The sequence below is a fragment of the Coregonus lavaretus genome (assembly GCF_964263955.1).
Source record: "Coregonus lavaretus genome assembly, chromosome: 7".
NCBI classification, from domain to species: Eukaryota; Metazoa; Chordata; class Actinopteri; order Salmoniformes; family Salmonidae; genus Coregonus; species Coregonus lavaretus.
Genome location: NC_139994.1, coordinates 35,605,615 through 35,622,209, shown reverse-complemented (window position 1 = coordinate 35,622,209; position 16,595 = coordinate 35,605,615). Strand labels below are relative to the sequence as shown.

The following is a 16,595-nucleotide window of genomic DNA, read 5'->3' as shown; positions in this document are numbered from 1 at the left end:
GACTGGCCAATAAAAATAAAAGATTAAGATGGAGAGTGTGAGATATGGCTTTTTCTTTGCAACTCTGCCTAGAAGGTCAGCATCCCAAAGTCGCCTCTTCACTGTTCACTTCACTGAAGCTGCCAGTTGAGGACCTGTGAGGCGTCTGTTTCTCAAACTAGACACTCTAATGTATTTGTCCTCTTGCTCAGTTGTGCCCTGGGGTCTCCCACTCCTCTTTCTATTCTGGTTAGAGCCAGTTTGCGCTGTTCTGTGAATGGAGTAGTACACAGCGTTGTACGAGATCTTCAGTTTCTTGGCAATTTCTCAGAACAAGAATAGACTAACGAGTTTCAGATGGTTGCTGATAATGCGCCTATGTTGATATTCCATAAAAAATCAGCCGTTTCCAGCTACAATAGCCATTTACAACATTAACAATGTCTACACTGTATTTCTGATCAATTTGATGTTATTTTAATGGGCATAAAAATTGCATTTCTTTCGAAAACAAGGACATTTCTAAGTGACCCCAAACTTTTGAATGGTAGTGTATATCAAGAAAATATGGATTGGGGTTTATAGTATGTTGCTGTGTGTCGTGTATTTTAGTACCAAATACTGGGTTTACGTATGTGTGTATGAAAATAAATGTGTTATTGTGGGGTTGCAACATATACTGTAATGTTGCATGGTATTATTATTATTATTATTATTATTATTATTATTATTATTATGGTATTAGCACTCTGTTTGAAGGGTGGGTTGTATAGTGTACTGTAGTGTGTATTAGGGTAGTGAGGTGTGTACCAGTTTGGTGTTGGTGTGTATTGTAATGTCCGGACAGGACCAGTGGTAAACTTCTATGAGGCCTCCTCTGTCTTCTCCTCCTCGGTTGCTGCTGGTGCTGGATCCTCCACCTTTTCCACCTTTTCTGCCTCTTCAACCTTCTCTTTCTCTACGGCTGCTTCTGTGGCTGCCTCTGCTGGTGCCTCTACAGCTGTGGCTGCCTCTGGCTCTGCCTGTGCCTCCTCTGGCTGTGCCTCCGCTTCTGCCTTCTCTTCCTTTACCTCTGCTGCTGCTGGTGCACTCTTGGTCTCCGTTGTGGCGGCCGCACTCTCGGCTGGCGTCTCCACGGCAGCGGTGCATTGCACACTCAGGGAGGTTGCTAGGTAGCCCACCAGCTTCATGTACTCCTCAAAGTTGACTTTACCGTCCTGGTTGGCGTCCAGGCCCTGTTGCATTTTCTTCACTGCCTCGGAGCTGTCTGTGTCCTGGGTACAGAGTAGATACAGAGATGGGCAGACGTGACTCAAAGGTGAAGACAGCAGAGGTGACCTCAGTAGTAACTGACCCCTTGCATCACAAGGTACAGTACTGTTTTGTGCAGCATGATTAATAGATAGACCTTGATTTAACCAAGTTTAAGAGTTAATCCATGTTGGTGCAACCCACCCTATTTTATATGTTAGTCTGTAGTGTCTCCTATTCCAAACACTAGCCATTACCGAGAAGCCTTCATTATCTTACTAGTGCAGCAGGCAGTCTAGCGGTTAGAGGGTTGCCAGTTTGAATCCCAGGTCTGACGGGAAAAATATGGTGGGAAGTGAGCTTGCAACCCAGAGGGTTGCTGGTATTAAATCCTAGACACCGTTGCCTGCCATTGTGCCCTTGAGCAAGGCACTTAACCTCCTACAACAACTGCTACAGGGCGCCCAGTGTGGCAGCACCCTACTCCAACCTGTATATGTACAGTGGGGTTTGAAATTATTGACACCCTTGATACATATGAGCAACAATGACTGTATAAAATAAATTATTAAAATACTGTATGCTTCATAAAATGGGGAAATTATATTATTTTATACTAATTAAATTGCTCAGAGAAAGAGATTTTGTTTAACAAGTAATACAAACAAATCTCAAAAAGGTAGAGGTCAGAAAAATTTACATCCCATTTTTTTGAGCAGACAATATAGCTCAGTATTTTATTATTTATTTTATACAGGCATTATTTCTCATCTTTATCAAGGGTGTCAATAATTTCGAACCCCACTGTATGTGTGTCTTTCGGAGGGGTTGGGATAAAGCAGAAGTCAAATTTCGGTTGGACCTTGTGTACAATTGACAATTAAAGTGATCTTAATCTTAACAACTATAGCTCAATCAAAGAGTTCAAAAAGGTGTAGTGTTTATGGCTGGTTTATAACTTCATTTGAGTGACATCAGCCATGGTGAGTGTGGAGGCTGCTGTCTGACTGACCATCATGATGTTGTGGAGCTGGCTCTTCACCAGCTTCTGGAAGTCATTCCCTCCCAAACTCTCCTTCCCCTTGGCTGACTTCAGGAAGACACCCACTACCGTCTGAATGGCCGACTCCATGACTGCTCTCTCTCTCTCTGCCCCGAGATAGAGGGGTAGGGTTTGGTAGAGAGGGATGAACAGGGTGGTTGGGGGAAAGGGGGGAGAGGAAGCAGGTAAGAAGGTAAGAGAGAGCAGAGAAAGAGAGAGAGACAGAGAGAGAGAGAAAGAGGAGAGAGAGAGAGAGAGAGAGAGAGAGAGAGAGAGAGAGAGAGAGAGAGAGAGAGAGAGAGAGAGAGAGAAAAAACAGAGATGGTGTGAGATATTGATTGAGTGACACAGGCAATGCACATTTGACAAAATTATTTCTGTGACAATCTACAATTTAATTTAAGTAGACAAAGATAGACCACCACAGTGGAAAAAGAAACAGTGGATGTCCTTGAGATGCACAAAGGCTTGTGGTTTCAGGTGTTGAGCCTTGAACTCCTTGGTAGAATAGGGTAGGTAGGAGATGGACAGGTGATGTGCGATAAACTAAGGGTGAGAGAGAGTCTGACTGAGAGACAAGCGGTGATGTACAATGGAAGTTCTGATCTTTGATAGGTCATCTGATCTACTGAAGCCACCATAGGGCCATGGTTTCAGATTACCTCAGGGATTACCTGCCACCTGTCTGCTCTCTATCTTTCTCTATCTCTCTCTCCTTCTTTATACAGTACCAGTCAAATGTTTGGACACACCTACTCATTCAAGAGTTTTTCTTTATTTTATACTATTTTCTACATTGTAGAATAATAGTGAAGACATCAAAACTATGAAATAACAAATATGGAATCATGTAGTAACCCAAAAAGTGTTAAATATATCAAAATATATTTTAGATTTTAGATTCCTAAAAGTAGCCACCCTTTGCCTTGATGACAGCTTTGCACACTCTTGGCATTCTCTCAACCAGCATCATGAGGAATGCTTTTCCAACAGTCTTGAAGGAGTTCCCACATTTGCTGAGCACTTGTTGGCTGCTTTTCCTTCACTCTGCGGTCCAACTCATCCCAAACCATCTCAACTGGGTTGAGATCGGGTGATTGTGGAGGCCAGGTCATCTGATACAGCACTCCATCACTCTCCTTCTTGGTAAAATAGCCCTTACACAGCCTGGAGGTGTGTTTTGGGTCATTGTCCTGTTGAAAAACAAATGATAGTCCCACTAAGCGCAAACCAGATGGGATGGCATATCGCTGCAGAATGCTGTGGTAGCCATGCTGGTTAAGTGTGCCTTGAATTCTAAATAAATCACTGACAGTGTCACCAGCAAAGCACCCCCACACCATAACACCTCCTCCTCCATGCTTCACGGTGGGAACCACCACTGCTGAGATCATCCGTTCACCTACTCTGCGTCTAACAAAGACACGGCGGTTGGAACCAAAAATCTCAAATTTGGACTCATCAGACCAAAGGACACATTTCCACCGGTCTAATGTCCACTGCTCGTGTTTCTTGGCCCAAGCAAGTCTCTTATTCTTATTGGTGTCCTTTAGTAGTGGTTTCATTGCAGCAATTCGACCATGAAGGCCTGATTCACGCAGACTCCTCTGAACAGTTGATGTTGAGATGTGTCTGTTACTTGAACTTTGTGAAGCATTTATTTGGGCTGCAATCTGAGGTGCAGTTAACTCTAATGAACTTATCCTCTGCAGCAGAGGTAATTCTGGGTCTTCCTTCCTGTGGCGGTCCTCATGAGAGCCAGTTTCATCAAAGCGCTTGATGGTTTTTGCGGCTGCACTTGAAGAAACTTTCAAAGTTCTCGACTGCCCTTCATGTCTTAAAGTAATGATGGACTTGGTCTTTTACCAAATAGGGCTATCTTCTGTATACCAACCCTACCTTGTCACAACACAACTGATTGGCTCAAACGCATTAACAAGGCACACCTGTTAATCGAAATGCATTCCAGGTGACTACCTCATGAAGCTGGTTGAGAGTGTGCAAAGCTGTCATCAAGGCAAAGGGTGGCTACTAAAATATATTTTGATTTGTTTAACACTTTTTTGGTTACTGCATGATTCCATATGTGTTATTTCATAGTTTTGATGTCTTCACTATTATTTTACAATGTAGAAAATAGTAAAAATAAAGAAAACCCCTGGAATGAGTATGTGTGTCCAAAGTTTTGACTGGAACTGTATGTCTCTCTCTCTTTCTCTGTCTCTCGATCTCTTTCTCTGTTGCCTCCTCACGCCCTTATGCACTCTCATGTGATTACAAAAATTAATTTCAAGATTTTGAAAGACATTTGACATAGTGAATATGTTAGCATGTGTGCGTGTGTGCGTGTGTGCATGCATGTGCGTGTTAGTTTGTGCTGTATGCGTCTTTATATGTGAGTAATCAGGTTGTATGTGTGTAATACAGCCCATGAGTGTTGGACTGATTGAATGAGATATGCGTGATATGTGTCCTATTACTCACAATAGACAGCTGTATGTGTAAGATGGCCCTCACACTGAGCACAAAATACAATGCATGACAGTGAGTGACATATCCATGCAGGAATTCCATTCATTTCTGTCAGAGGAGATCACTTAAACAGGATAGGAATTTACAGGCCAAGCTAGTTTGCCCCAAAGCGGTGAAGGGAGATGTTTGCACGTTTAATGAACCAACCTCACTCGTTTGTCAACTTTAGTATTTAAATGTAGCACAAAGTACACACACACGTTCGCCAAGAAAAAGCATACACTGTAAAGAGGTTACTGTGAATTTGACAGTAGCTTCGAGGCAGCTCGGTGGCAAGTACAATTCTGTATTTCATAGTACAGTACACCTACTGTAATATAAATACGGTATCAAAGCAAGTACTGTGTAATGTCACACAGTACAATACGTAAAATTCACTGTATTATACTGTAAAAAAGTATATGCTACCATAATCGGAATCAATGAATGGATGAATTAATTAATTAAATTCATTGAGGGGAAGGGTTTGTATTTCACAGTATTTTACTGTAAATACAAGGGATTGTTGCTAGCAGGTTAGCTCCTAGGTAAAGTGTTTACAAATACAGTATATTATTGTATATTTGGTGTTTTATATCACTTGCACTTCTAGAGGCTTTAACAAAGGCTTCCAAACTGCAGCGACTACAGGACAAAACAGACCAAAAGTACATGGCAAAATGCTCAACCATATTGTTGTGTTACTAAGTGGAATTAAAATGGATTGAATTGTCATTTTTTGTCAACGGGCTACACAAAATACTCTGTAATGTCAAAGTGAAAGAAAAATTCTAACATTTGTTAAACATTTATGAAAAATAAAACACTAATATATCTTGATTAGATAAGTAATCAACCACCTGAGTCAATACATGTTAGAATCACCTTTGGCAGCGATTATAGCTGTGGGTCTTTCTGGGTAAGTCTCTATGAGCTTTCCACACCTGGATTGTGCAACATTTGCCCATTATTCTTTAAAAAATTATTCTGTCAAATTGGTTGTTGATCATTACTAAACAACCATTTTCAGGTGTTTTAGGTTATTGTCTTGCTCCCAGTGTCTGGTGGAAAGCAGACTGAACCAGGTTTTCCTCTAGGATTTTGCCTGTGCTTAGCTCCATTCCAGTAATTTTTTTATCCTGAGAACCCCCCCCCCTCGTTAATGATTACAAGCATAGTAACTACAATGTTGTTGATCCATCCTCAGTTTTGTCCTATCACAGCCATTAAACTATGTAACTGTTTAAAGTCACCATTGGCCTAATGGTGAAATCCCTGAATGGTTTCCTTCCTCTCCGGCAACTGAGTTAGGAAGGACGCCTGTATCTTTGTGGTGACTGGGTGTATTGATATACCATCCAAAGTGTAATTAATAACTTCACCATGCCAAGATAAATTCAATATATATATATATATATTTTTTACCCTTCCACCAATAGGTGTCCTTCTTTGCGAGGCATTGGAAAACCTCCCTGGTCTTTGTGGTTGAATCTTTGTTTGAAATTCACTGCTCGATTGAGGGACCTTACAGATAATTGTATGTGTGGGGTACAGAGATGAGGCAGTCATTCAAAAATCATGTTAAACACTATTATTGCACAGAGAGTGAGTCCCTGCAACTTATTATGTGACTTGTTAAGCACATTTTTACTCCTGAACTTCTTTAGGCTTGTCGCGACTTCCTCCAAAACTGCCTCCTCTCCTTGTTCGGGCAGGCTTCGGCGTTCGTCGTCACCGGCCTTCTAGCCTCATCTCATCATTCCATTTGTTTTGTCTTGTTTATTACACACAGCTGGTTCTCATCCCCTCATCAGTACTTGTATAAGTGTTCCCTCTGCCCCCTTGTCTTTGTGTGTAATTGTTTATTCGGTGGAGCTCCTTGTATTTTGTATCGCCGGGATATTTCACCCGTGTGCATTGTTGTTTCCCTGTGCGCCTGATTTACGCTCTGGAGTGTTTGACGCATTGCTGCGTACCGCTGTGCTTTTCGGAATAAACCCTTTCATTCTGTGATTTACCCTCCTGCGCCTGACTCCGTTCAAAATCACTCACCACAAGGCTTGCCATAACAAAATTGTATTTATTTATTTATTTAACCTTTAGTTATCCAGGTAAGCCAGTTGAGAACAAGTTCTCATTTACAACTGCGACCTGGCGAAGATAAAGCAAAGCAGTGCGAAAAAAACAACAACACAGAGTTACATATGGGGTAAAACAAAACGTAATGTCAAAAATACAACAGAAAATATATATAGAGTGTGTGCAAATGTAGCAAGTTATGGAGGTAAGGCAATAACTAGGCCATAGTGCAAAATAATTACAATTAGTATTAACAGTGGAATGATAGAGATGATGTGCAAATAGAGATACTGGGGTGCAAATGAGCAAAATAAATAACAATATGGGGATGAGGTAGTTGGGTGGGCTAATTTCAGATGGGCTGTGTACAGGTGCAGTGATCGGTAAGGTGCTCTGACAACTGATGCTTAAAGTTAGTGAGGGAGATAAGAGACGTCAGCTTCAGAGATTTTTGTAGTTCGTTCCAGTCATTGGCAACAGAGCAGAGAACTGGAAGGAATGGCGGCCAAAGGAGGTGTTGGCTTTGGGGATGACCAGTGAGATATACCTGCTGGAGCGCATACTACGGGTGGGTGTTGCTATGGTGACCAATGAGCTAAGATAAGGCGGGGATTTGCCTAGCAGTGATTTATAGATGGCCTGGAGCCAGTGGGTTTGGCGACGAATATGTAGTGAGGACCAGCCAACAAGAGCGTACAGGTCACAGTGGTGGGTAGTATATGGGGCTTTGGTGACAAGACGGATGGCACTGTGATAGACTACATCCAATTTGCTGAGTAGAGTGTTGGAGGCTATTTTGTAAATGACATCGCCGAAGTCAAGGATCGGTAGGATAGTCAGTTTTACGAGGGCATGTTTGGCAGCATGAGTGAAGGAGGCTTTATTGCGAAATAGGAAGCCGATTCTAGATTTAACTTTGGATTGGAGATGCTTAATGTGAGTCTGGAAGGAGAGTTTACAGTCTAACCAGACACCTAGGTGTTTGTAGTTGTCCACATACTCTAGGTCAGACCCGTCGAGAGTAGTGATTCTAGTTGGGTGGGCAGGATTGAAGAGCATGCCTTTAGTTTTACTAGTGTTTAAGAGCAGTTGGAGGCTACGGAAGGAGTGTTGTATAGCATTGAAGCTCGTTTGGAGGTTTGTTAACACAGTGTCCAATGAAGGGCCAGATGTATACAAAATGGTGTCGTCTGCGTAGAGGTGGATCTGAGAGTCACCAGCAGCAAGAGCGACATCATTGACATACACGGAGGGTTGAATCCTTATTAAATCAAGACATTTCAGCTTTATAATTTCTAATATATTTCAGGGAAAAAAATTGTGTGTACGCCAGTGATAAAAAAATATATCTATTTAATCCATTTTAAATTCAGGCTGTAACACAACAAAATGTGGAAAAAGTCAAGGGGTGTGACTACTTCCTGAAGGCACTGTACAAATTGATGTAACCACATATAACCACATAGTTAAATTGGTACAGTCACGATTCTTGCATATCCATTTCTGTCCTATTCGTACAAGTATTATTTACTTGGTGGCCTGGCTGCAACCTGGTTTTGCCTTCTTGCGGTCAGGGTCAGTGACAGTAGACCTCATCTCCAAACGGCCGCCAGACAGCATGTGTCGAGCCACATCACTCCCTAAATCTGACTAATGAACACAGGGCTTCTATTACTTAGCCAACATCACAAGGACAGCTCTGACCCCGCCTCAGTTCCGACACACATAAACAAATCCCTATTATTGGGAGAAAAAGGCAAAAAAACGACTCTGCAAATAATTCAATATAGACACCCAGAGGTTTCCCGTTTCACTTCAGAGCCCAAAGGAGATTGAGGGTTGTGTTTCCAAATGGGCGAATGTGATACAGTACGTGCTCTGAGTAATGGCAATACTACCGCTCGTGTGGAATGAAATATTAAGAGAGGAACAAGTTAGGTTGTGGCTATATACTGCACCGAACAGGCTTGCAGTGCCTCTCTAATTTATCACATAGGTTTACAAAAAAACTGCTGAACATCAATGGTGCACTAATTTAAGAATGAGAATTCTGAGCCAATTGAAGAGTGCCTTGAGCTCTGGTTGTTTACACAGGTTTTACTTTCGGACATTTATCATTGTTGGAGATCTTATAGGAAATAGGTTGTAGTATGTAGGCTATGACAGATTATAAAGTCGCAATGCATAGTATCACCCTTACACATACACTGTAATGGAAAACGGTACATTTTGCAGTAATATTTTGTATTATCAACAGTAAAATAATCTGAAACGTTTTACTGCAGCATACTGTAAATTATGGTGCATTGTGGGAAAATGTTGTGTGCGGGGAAATAATTGCTGCATTTCGAATGGTACTGTAATTCCACCCCACAGAATACAGTACCGTACCATATGTTTGGAGTGCAAAAAACCTTTTGACCATTAGTGGGTGCATGGTATTGTTGCTTCTGTCTCATTACCATATTTTGAGGCGTGCCTTGCAAGAGGCTATATTTGTTACACCAGTGAATGAGAATGCTGTACCAATTTAAGTCCTATGTGGTTATAGTGCCCCATCATTTTAAAATGTATAGGGGACAGATTCGAGTGGTAGCAAGTCTTAAACCTTAAATGGTTAAGCATTTTGCCATGTCCTTTTGGTCTGTTTTGCCCAGTAGTCACTGCCAGTTTGCAAGCCTAAGCTAAGGCCTCTAGAAAGTGAAAGTGAAATAAACAAAATATTCATTAATATGCTGCAATGTTCGTAAACCCTTTACCTAGCAGCCAACCTGCTTGCACCAATCTCTTGTAATTACAGTAAAATATTGTGAAATACAAACCCTTCCCCTCAACGAATTTCATCCATCCATCCATCCATCCATTTTGTTTTACTGTGTGTCATTACACAGTGGTTGGTTTGATACTATATTTACATTACAGTGGGTGTACTGTAATATGAAATACAGAATTGTACTTGCCACCGAGCTTCCTGTAAGCTACTGTCAAAATCACGGTAACTCCTTTACAGTGTAGGTTTACGCATAGGTCATATGTTGTTTGGATAGTCCATACATTTTAGGCCAGTTGTACAAACCAAACAGGCTCATATGGCTCATGGTAGGCTAGATATCAGCTGATATATCCGTTTACAAAAGAGGCCTTATCTCAGGTATTTTTTGGTTGACTGTGCACACGCTATGACTGATCAAGAATAGCTATGCGTTTATGATAAATAATGCACTAACATGTAGTTAAATAGTTTTCCCCCCTTTGAAATCAAACGTTATCCGCTACTTGCTACGTAAAAAAACCTGGAGTCTCTTGGAGTCTCCAACAGCGTCGTCATTGGCACTGTCCAAGAGCGTATAGACAGATCCTGCAAGGGTGTATCTAAAACGTGGCATACGCGTTATGAGTTAAGCAAATTTACAGTGCAAAACTTTTTCAATAAAGTATGAACAAAATATATAACTCACCATATACTTCCTACAGGACAAGCGAACAGTTCAAATGTGCCCAACTTTGTGTTACTTTTCCGTCTATCTCCGCTGCTTTGAGACCACAAAAGAAACTTGCCAAACTAGGGCTAAATAATCTCTTCCGTGATTTAGTTTTTTCTTAAACTTTTTTCCCTGACAAGTCAAAGGGCGTGTACCTGGGAGAGTTCGACAAATAAGGGGGGGGGGGGGGGGGGGGGGGGGGGGGGGGGGGGGGGGATGTGGAAGAGATAAGATAAGACACCTTTTTTTTTATGAGGTGGTAAAAATGTGTATCACAACCTTGGAACTTAATTCTTCTTTATTCTATTGTCTTTGGTATGTGGTGCTAGTTTATGTCATGTGTGATTTGTGTTGTTCCACGCCAATAATTCGAGTATGAGGGATATTCTGATTCATAGGAGGCTGGGAAGAGGAGACGGATTGAGGCTTGAGTGTTGAGTTGCTTTTAACCCTTTATATCCAAAATTGACTTCCAGTTGCATTTCATGAAATGAACACAAGTTTAGCCGTTAGGCTACTGTGTGGACAGTAGTGATCTTTACCCCACTCAATCACCCAGGCTCATGGGAGTGGCCACTGCCTCAGGAGGATATCCAGACCACAACAGTCAAATGTAGGCACAGACACACATGCCCTGAGGGAGTGTGTCATGCTGTATCAGTGTGTGTCATTGTTTAATCGGAGCTGACACAGTCATTTGTCATCCGTCACACCCACACTGGCACCTTGCTGTGTTTAATTAGGATACAAACTCCACAGTTGCCCAGTATCAAAATTGCAATAGAAATGTCTAACTTTGGAAAGCGTCGCTTAACAGAATGAAATGGAGGGAAGTGTATGCTATAACACAGCTGGTGAGCATGCCAGAGCAAATAGCAGTGAATATGCACTATTTTTTACCTCACTAAACAAACACAACTTCATTAAACAAGAGTATAGGGACAGGCAGTATTTGTACAGACACCAAGCAGCTCTCCTGTATCCAATGTATTGTTGTTGACCTAGGATACAACTTATACTGGTAATGGAGACACAGAGATGGTAGATAGCAGCAGGGATGTAGATTGCACTTACATCACTGTGTAACACTTGGAAAGGCATCTTTGTATAGGCATTATAAACCCGTATGGAATAGGATCGCTGTACCTGGTGTAGTTGTGGGAGCAGTGTAGGGTTACGATCCAATTATGCTATTAAATCAAGGTTATAATACATCTACACTAAATGAGAGAATGCACCTGAGGGTGGTGGACAGGGCCGGACTGGTACCAGAGATCGGCCCCGGCATTTCTAACACACAGGCCCATTTTCCTCCCTCTAGGCCTCCACCTGAGTAATAGCTGTCATAAACTGAGGCCAATGAACCAGAGACAGAAGGCAAGTTAAGACAATGGATCCATTTATTCAAAGTTGCCTGCTTTAGAAAATGATCAACTAAAGAATTGTGCATGTCAATTCAGATCAAAAGTTTGCCACACAGCTACATACAGGATCATTTAATTGGACTGTAGCATATTGCACAATGCTACTCTTTAGTCCTACGGAATCCCATGCAGTGTTTTTATTGGCTAAAAGCCCCCTTGCTTGTTGGCAAGTTTTCCAATCAGCTGCCAAAACTCCAGGAAAGTCAGCTCCCCATCGTTGTTTTCGTCCAATGAGCCCATGAGCTGCTCGATCACGTCTGGATCACTGGCGTTCTGCAGGCAATCAGAGAGGAGAAATGGGACAGTGACCCATTCAGGCCCAGACTAGGTTAACAATGAGCAGCATGGTTAAGGCTACTATGCCATCTAATGGTAAAGAATAGTACAGTACTATAGATCAAATGGCACAGAGTCTGAGTTCCACAAACTTTGGTTGCAAAGTTGGAAGGAGGTTTATGCTATAACACCGGGTGAGCATGCCAGAGCAAATACCAGTGATGCATCCCAAATGGCACCCTATTCCCTATATAGTGCACTACTTTACGTGCATGCGTGTGTTTGGGTATGCAAGCTTATCTGAGAGCAATAGAAATGGTACAGAAAAGGATTTGGCCTGCTATCACTCACGTATACGATGCTTGTTATCACGTTGTCATTCAGCCACTCACTCACTGCTCTAGATAATTATGTATTGCGAAATGGATGCCAAGTATGAAGTGGGTGCTGAAGAGGACTAAGATTGTGTCCCAAATGGTACCCTATTCCCTATGTAGTGCACTTCTTTTGACCAGGGCACATAAGGCTCCGGTCTAAAGAAGTGCGCTACATAGGAAATAGGGTGCCATTTGGGACTGAGACTGATTTACCTTGACAAATGTAGGTAGTTGACAGGCCACCAGGCTGCTGAACTCCCCTTTGCTCAAGGTGTTCGAGGATCCATCCTTCCCAGCAAAGGTCTTGAACTGGGAGACAAGTACGTTGATGGCAGATTCCATTGTACTGAGTCGGTATGTAGGAGTTGACTGCGAATACATGACAAGAGAAAGAAACAGGTCTGCTTATAAATTGTCTATAAATGTTATTACAATGTTTTTATCCATTGTAGAAGCAGACTTTAAAATAAAGCCAACAACTAAATGATGAAAAACAAGAAAAACATGTGAAATCAGATTCAGAGAGAGGAAAGAAAGAACCATATTAAAGGAAAATCAGTCACAAGTCGTCTCACTTGAGGTATGGTCTGGTTGCAGCAGGAATGGAGAATCTAGTCTTTCCAATCTTTCGTCTCCTCTTTTATTGTCTCAATCCCCCCTTGATGACGCAGACATCAGCGGAAAACCAACAAGTTTCCATCAGGATATTCTTATCTAGCTTTCTGGTTTTCCATCGCACCTTCTGGAAGGCACGCAATCACCCCAGACCCAAATGCACATATGACCTTTATATACCAATCAACATTAACAAATATATTGATATGATGGAAGTTTACTACAGTCAAATTCAATATTATTCTGTAGTTTTGATGCTGTATAAACATTTGATCAAGTCAGCAAATAACTTTGCTGACAGGACACAACATATTTCAGTTGGTTTTCTTGCAGTGTTGGGGACTTAGGATAACATCTGTCAGTTCATTTTAATCAGGAACCTGAAATCAACACTGAATCAGCATAGATGCATTCATACATATCTCTCAAACCCAACAATGATGACCAAATGGTTTGAAGAAAATGCTGTATCATCAAATGATGCAGTGAACCAGGAGGGCAAGTCTGCACACGAGTGTATGAGAGAGAGAGAGCGAGAGAGAAAGTGTGTGTGTGTGTCTCTGAGAAAAGGTGTGTGGTGGTGTTTCCTCAGGTTTTAAAATGGGAGTCCTGTTCACCATGTACAGTGCATTCGGAAAGTATTCAGACCCCCCCCAATCAATCTACACACAATACCCCATAAGGACAAAGCAAAAACAGGTTTTTAGAGATATCTGCAAATATATGATATGGAAATATTACGTTTACCTAAGTATTCAGACCCTTTACTCAGTACTTTGTTGAAGCACCTTTGGCAGCGATTACAGCCTAGAGTCTTCTTGGGTATGAAGATACAAGCTTGGCATACCTATATTTGGGGAGTTTCTCCCATTCTTGTCTGCAGATCCTCTCAAGCTCTGTAAGGTTGGATGGGGAGCGTTGCTGCACAGCTATTTTCAGTTCTCTCCAGAGATGTTCGATCGGGTACAAGTCCGGGCTCTGGCTGGGCCTCTCAAGGACATTCAGAGACTTGTCCCGAAGCCACTCCTGCGTTGTCTTGGCTGTGTGCTTAGGGTTGTTTTCCTGTTGGAAGGTGAACCTTCGTCCCAGTCTGAGGTCCTGAGCATGTTTTCATCAAGGATCTCTCTGTACTCCGTTCATCTTTCCCTCGATCCTGTGACTAGTCTCCCAGTCCCTGCCGCTGAAAAACATCCCCACAGCATGATGCTGCCACCACCATGCTTCACCGTAGGGATGGTGCCAGGTTCCCTCCAGACGTGACGCTTGGCATTCAGGCCAAAGAGTTCAATCTTGGTTTCATCAGACCAGAGAATCTTGTTTCTCATGGTCTGAGAGTCCTTTAGGTGCCTTTTGGCAAACTCCAAGCGGTCTGTCATGTGCCTTTTACTGAGGAGTAGCTTCCGTTTGACCACTCTACCATAAAGGCCTGATTGGTGGAGTGCTGCAGAGATGGTTGTCCTTCTGGAAGGTTCTCTCATCTCCACAGAGGAACTCTGGAGCTCTGTCAGAGTGACCATCAGGTTCTTGGTAATCTCCCTGACCAAGGCCCTTCTCCCCCAATGGCTCAGTTTGGCTGGGCAGCCAGCTCTATGAAGAGTCTTGGTCGTTCCAAACTTCTCTCCTTTAAGAATTATGGCCACTGTGTTCTTGGAGACCTTCAATGCTGCAGAAATTTTTTGGTACCCTTCCCCAGATCTGTTCCTTGACACAATCCTGTCTCGGAGCTCTACGGACAATTCCTTCGACCTCATGGCTTGGTCTTTGCTCTGACATGCACTGTAAACTGTGGGACCTTATATTAGACAGGTGTGTGCCTTTCCAAATCATGTCCAATAAAATTGAATTAACCACAGGTGGACTCCAATCAAGTTGTAGAAACATCAAGGATGATCAATGGAAACAGGATGCACCTGAGCCCAATTTCGAGTCTCATAGCAAAGGGTTCGAATACTTATGTAAATAAGGTATTTCTGTTTTAAATTTCTAATAAATTAGCTAACATTTCTTAAAACCTGTTTTTACTTTGTCATTATAGGGTATTGTGTGTAGATTGATGAGGGAAAACATTTAATTTATCAATTTTAGAATAAGGCTATAACGTAACAAAATGTGGAAAAAGTCAAGGTGTCTGAATACTTTCTGAATGGACTGTAGCTAGGCCTTGTGCAGAGGCCCAGTAGTAGAGCTTGACCAGGTGTTTGGGAGTGTCACGGATGCCGCCGAGGCTGCTCCTCCTCCTTGCTCGGGCAGGCTTCGGCGTTCGTCGTCCCCGGAGTACTAGCTGCTACCGCTCGATGTTTTCGATGTTTGTTTTGTAATGTCTAGTTGGTACACCTGTTTCGTATTCTGTATTGATTATGTTACATATAAGTTCTCTTGTTTTATGTTTGCCTTTGTGTGTTATTGTCCGCGTGTCCTGTATGTATGGTTGGCATTGATCATCCTGTTTATTACGCACTCCGTGTATTATCCTCCTCTTGTGTTTTGGAGGCTTTTGTTTTTGTGCGTATTTTTGGAAAGTAAAGCAGTCGTTACTGATCTTCTGTGTCCTGCGCCTGACTTCACCGCTGCATACACTTCAGCATTTTGACAGAATAACACACCACCCATGGAGTCAGCAGGAGCAGCGGCGGTGACTGAGTCACTGGAGGATCGGGTCAGCAGCCAGGACGCCATGATCCATAGACTCGGCTCCGCCATGCAAGACGTGATGGACACCCTGCGCCGATGGGAAAGAGGAGGCTTGCCCACACCTCCTTCTACATTACCACCACCATCGGCCAGCCCCATCGTACCATCTCCGGAGTCCAGTGGGATTCGGCTCTCGCTCCCGAGGGCATATGATGGCACCGCAGCCGGGTGTCAGGGGTTCCTACTTCAAGTGGAACTCTACCTGGCAACCATACACCCGGCGCCCTCGGGATACGAGAGCGTTTCCGCCCTCATCTCCTGTCTATCCGGCAAGGCGTTGGAGTGGGCCAATGCCGAATGGAGGGGAATAGATGCCGCCACCATCAGCTACGCGGAGTTCTCCCGCCGCTTCAGGGCTTTTTTCGATCATCCCCCAGAGGGTAAAGCGGAGGGGGAGCGTCTGTTCCACCTCCGACAGGGGAAGAGGAGCGCACAAGAGTTCGCCCTGGACTTCCGGACTCTAGCGGCGGATGCGGGGTGGAATGAGAGGGCCCTCATCGACCACTATTGGTGCAGCCTGCGAGAGGACGTTCGACGAGAGTTGGCCTGCAGGGACACCAATCTAAACTTCGATCAGTTGGTGGACATGTCGATCCGTCTGGATACCCTGCTGGCTACCCGCTCTCTGTTGTTCACCTGTGTATACCAGTAGTATTTCCCCAGGTTGCATCTCATTCCCAGCATAAGGCGCTAGTCGATTCAGGCGCAGCTGGGAATTTTATTGATCGTAATTTTTTTGTTAATTTAGGGATTCCCCTCCTACCAGTAGATGTGCCCTTTCCTATTCATGCCCTAGATAGCCGTCCGTTGGGATCTGGGTTGATTAGGGAGGTCACAGCGCCACTAAAGATGAAGACGCAGGGGGGTC

At 43.1% G+C, this 16,595-nt stretch overlaps 2 protein-coding genes across 2 annotated transcripts; both read right to left on the bottom strand.

Annotated features, from left to right (window-relative positions):
• Window positions 1-716: 716 nt before the first annotated feature.
• On the bottom strand, window positions 717-10,448 carry LOC311131787 (uncharacterized protein). The gene is made up of 3 exons (XM_084164918.1): window positions 10,321-10,448; window positions 2,243-2,379; window positions 717-1,253 (listed from the first exon to the last, which is right to left on the bottom strand). The coding sequence occupies exons 2-3, from the start codon at window positions 2,360-2,362 to the stop codon at window positions 843-845; spliced, it is 531 nt and encodes a 176-aa protein (XP_084021044.1). The 5' UTR covers window positions 2,363-2,379; window positions 10,321-10,448; the 3' UTR covers window positions 717-842.
• Window positions 10,449-11,823: 1,375 nt separating this feature from the next.
• On the bottom strand, window positions 11,824-12,778 carry LOC311132676 (protein S100-A11-like). Its single transcript, XM_084165944.1, has 2 exons — window positions 12,635-12,778; window positions 11,824-12,041 (listed from the first exon to the last, which is right to left on the bottom strand). The coding sequence occupies exons 1-2, from the start codon at window positions 12,761-12,763 to the stop codon at window positions 11,913-11,915; spliced, it is 258 nt and encodes an 85-aa protein (XP_084022070.1). The 5' UTR covers window positions 12,764-12,778; the 3' UTR covers window positions 11,824-11,912.
• Between the last annotated feature and the right edge of the window lie 3,817 nt (window positions 12,779-16,595).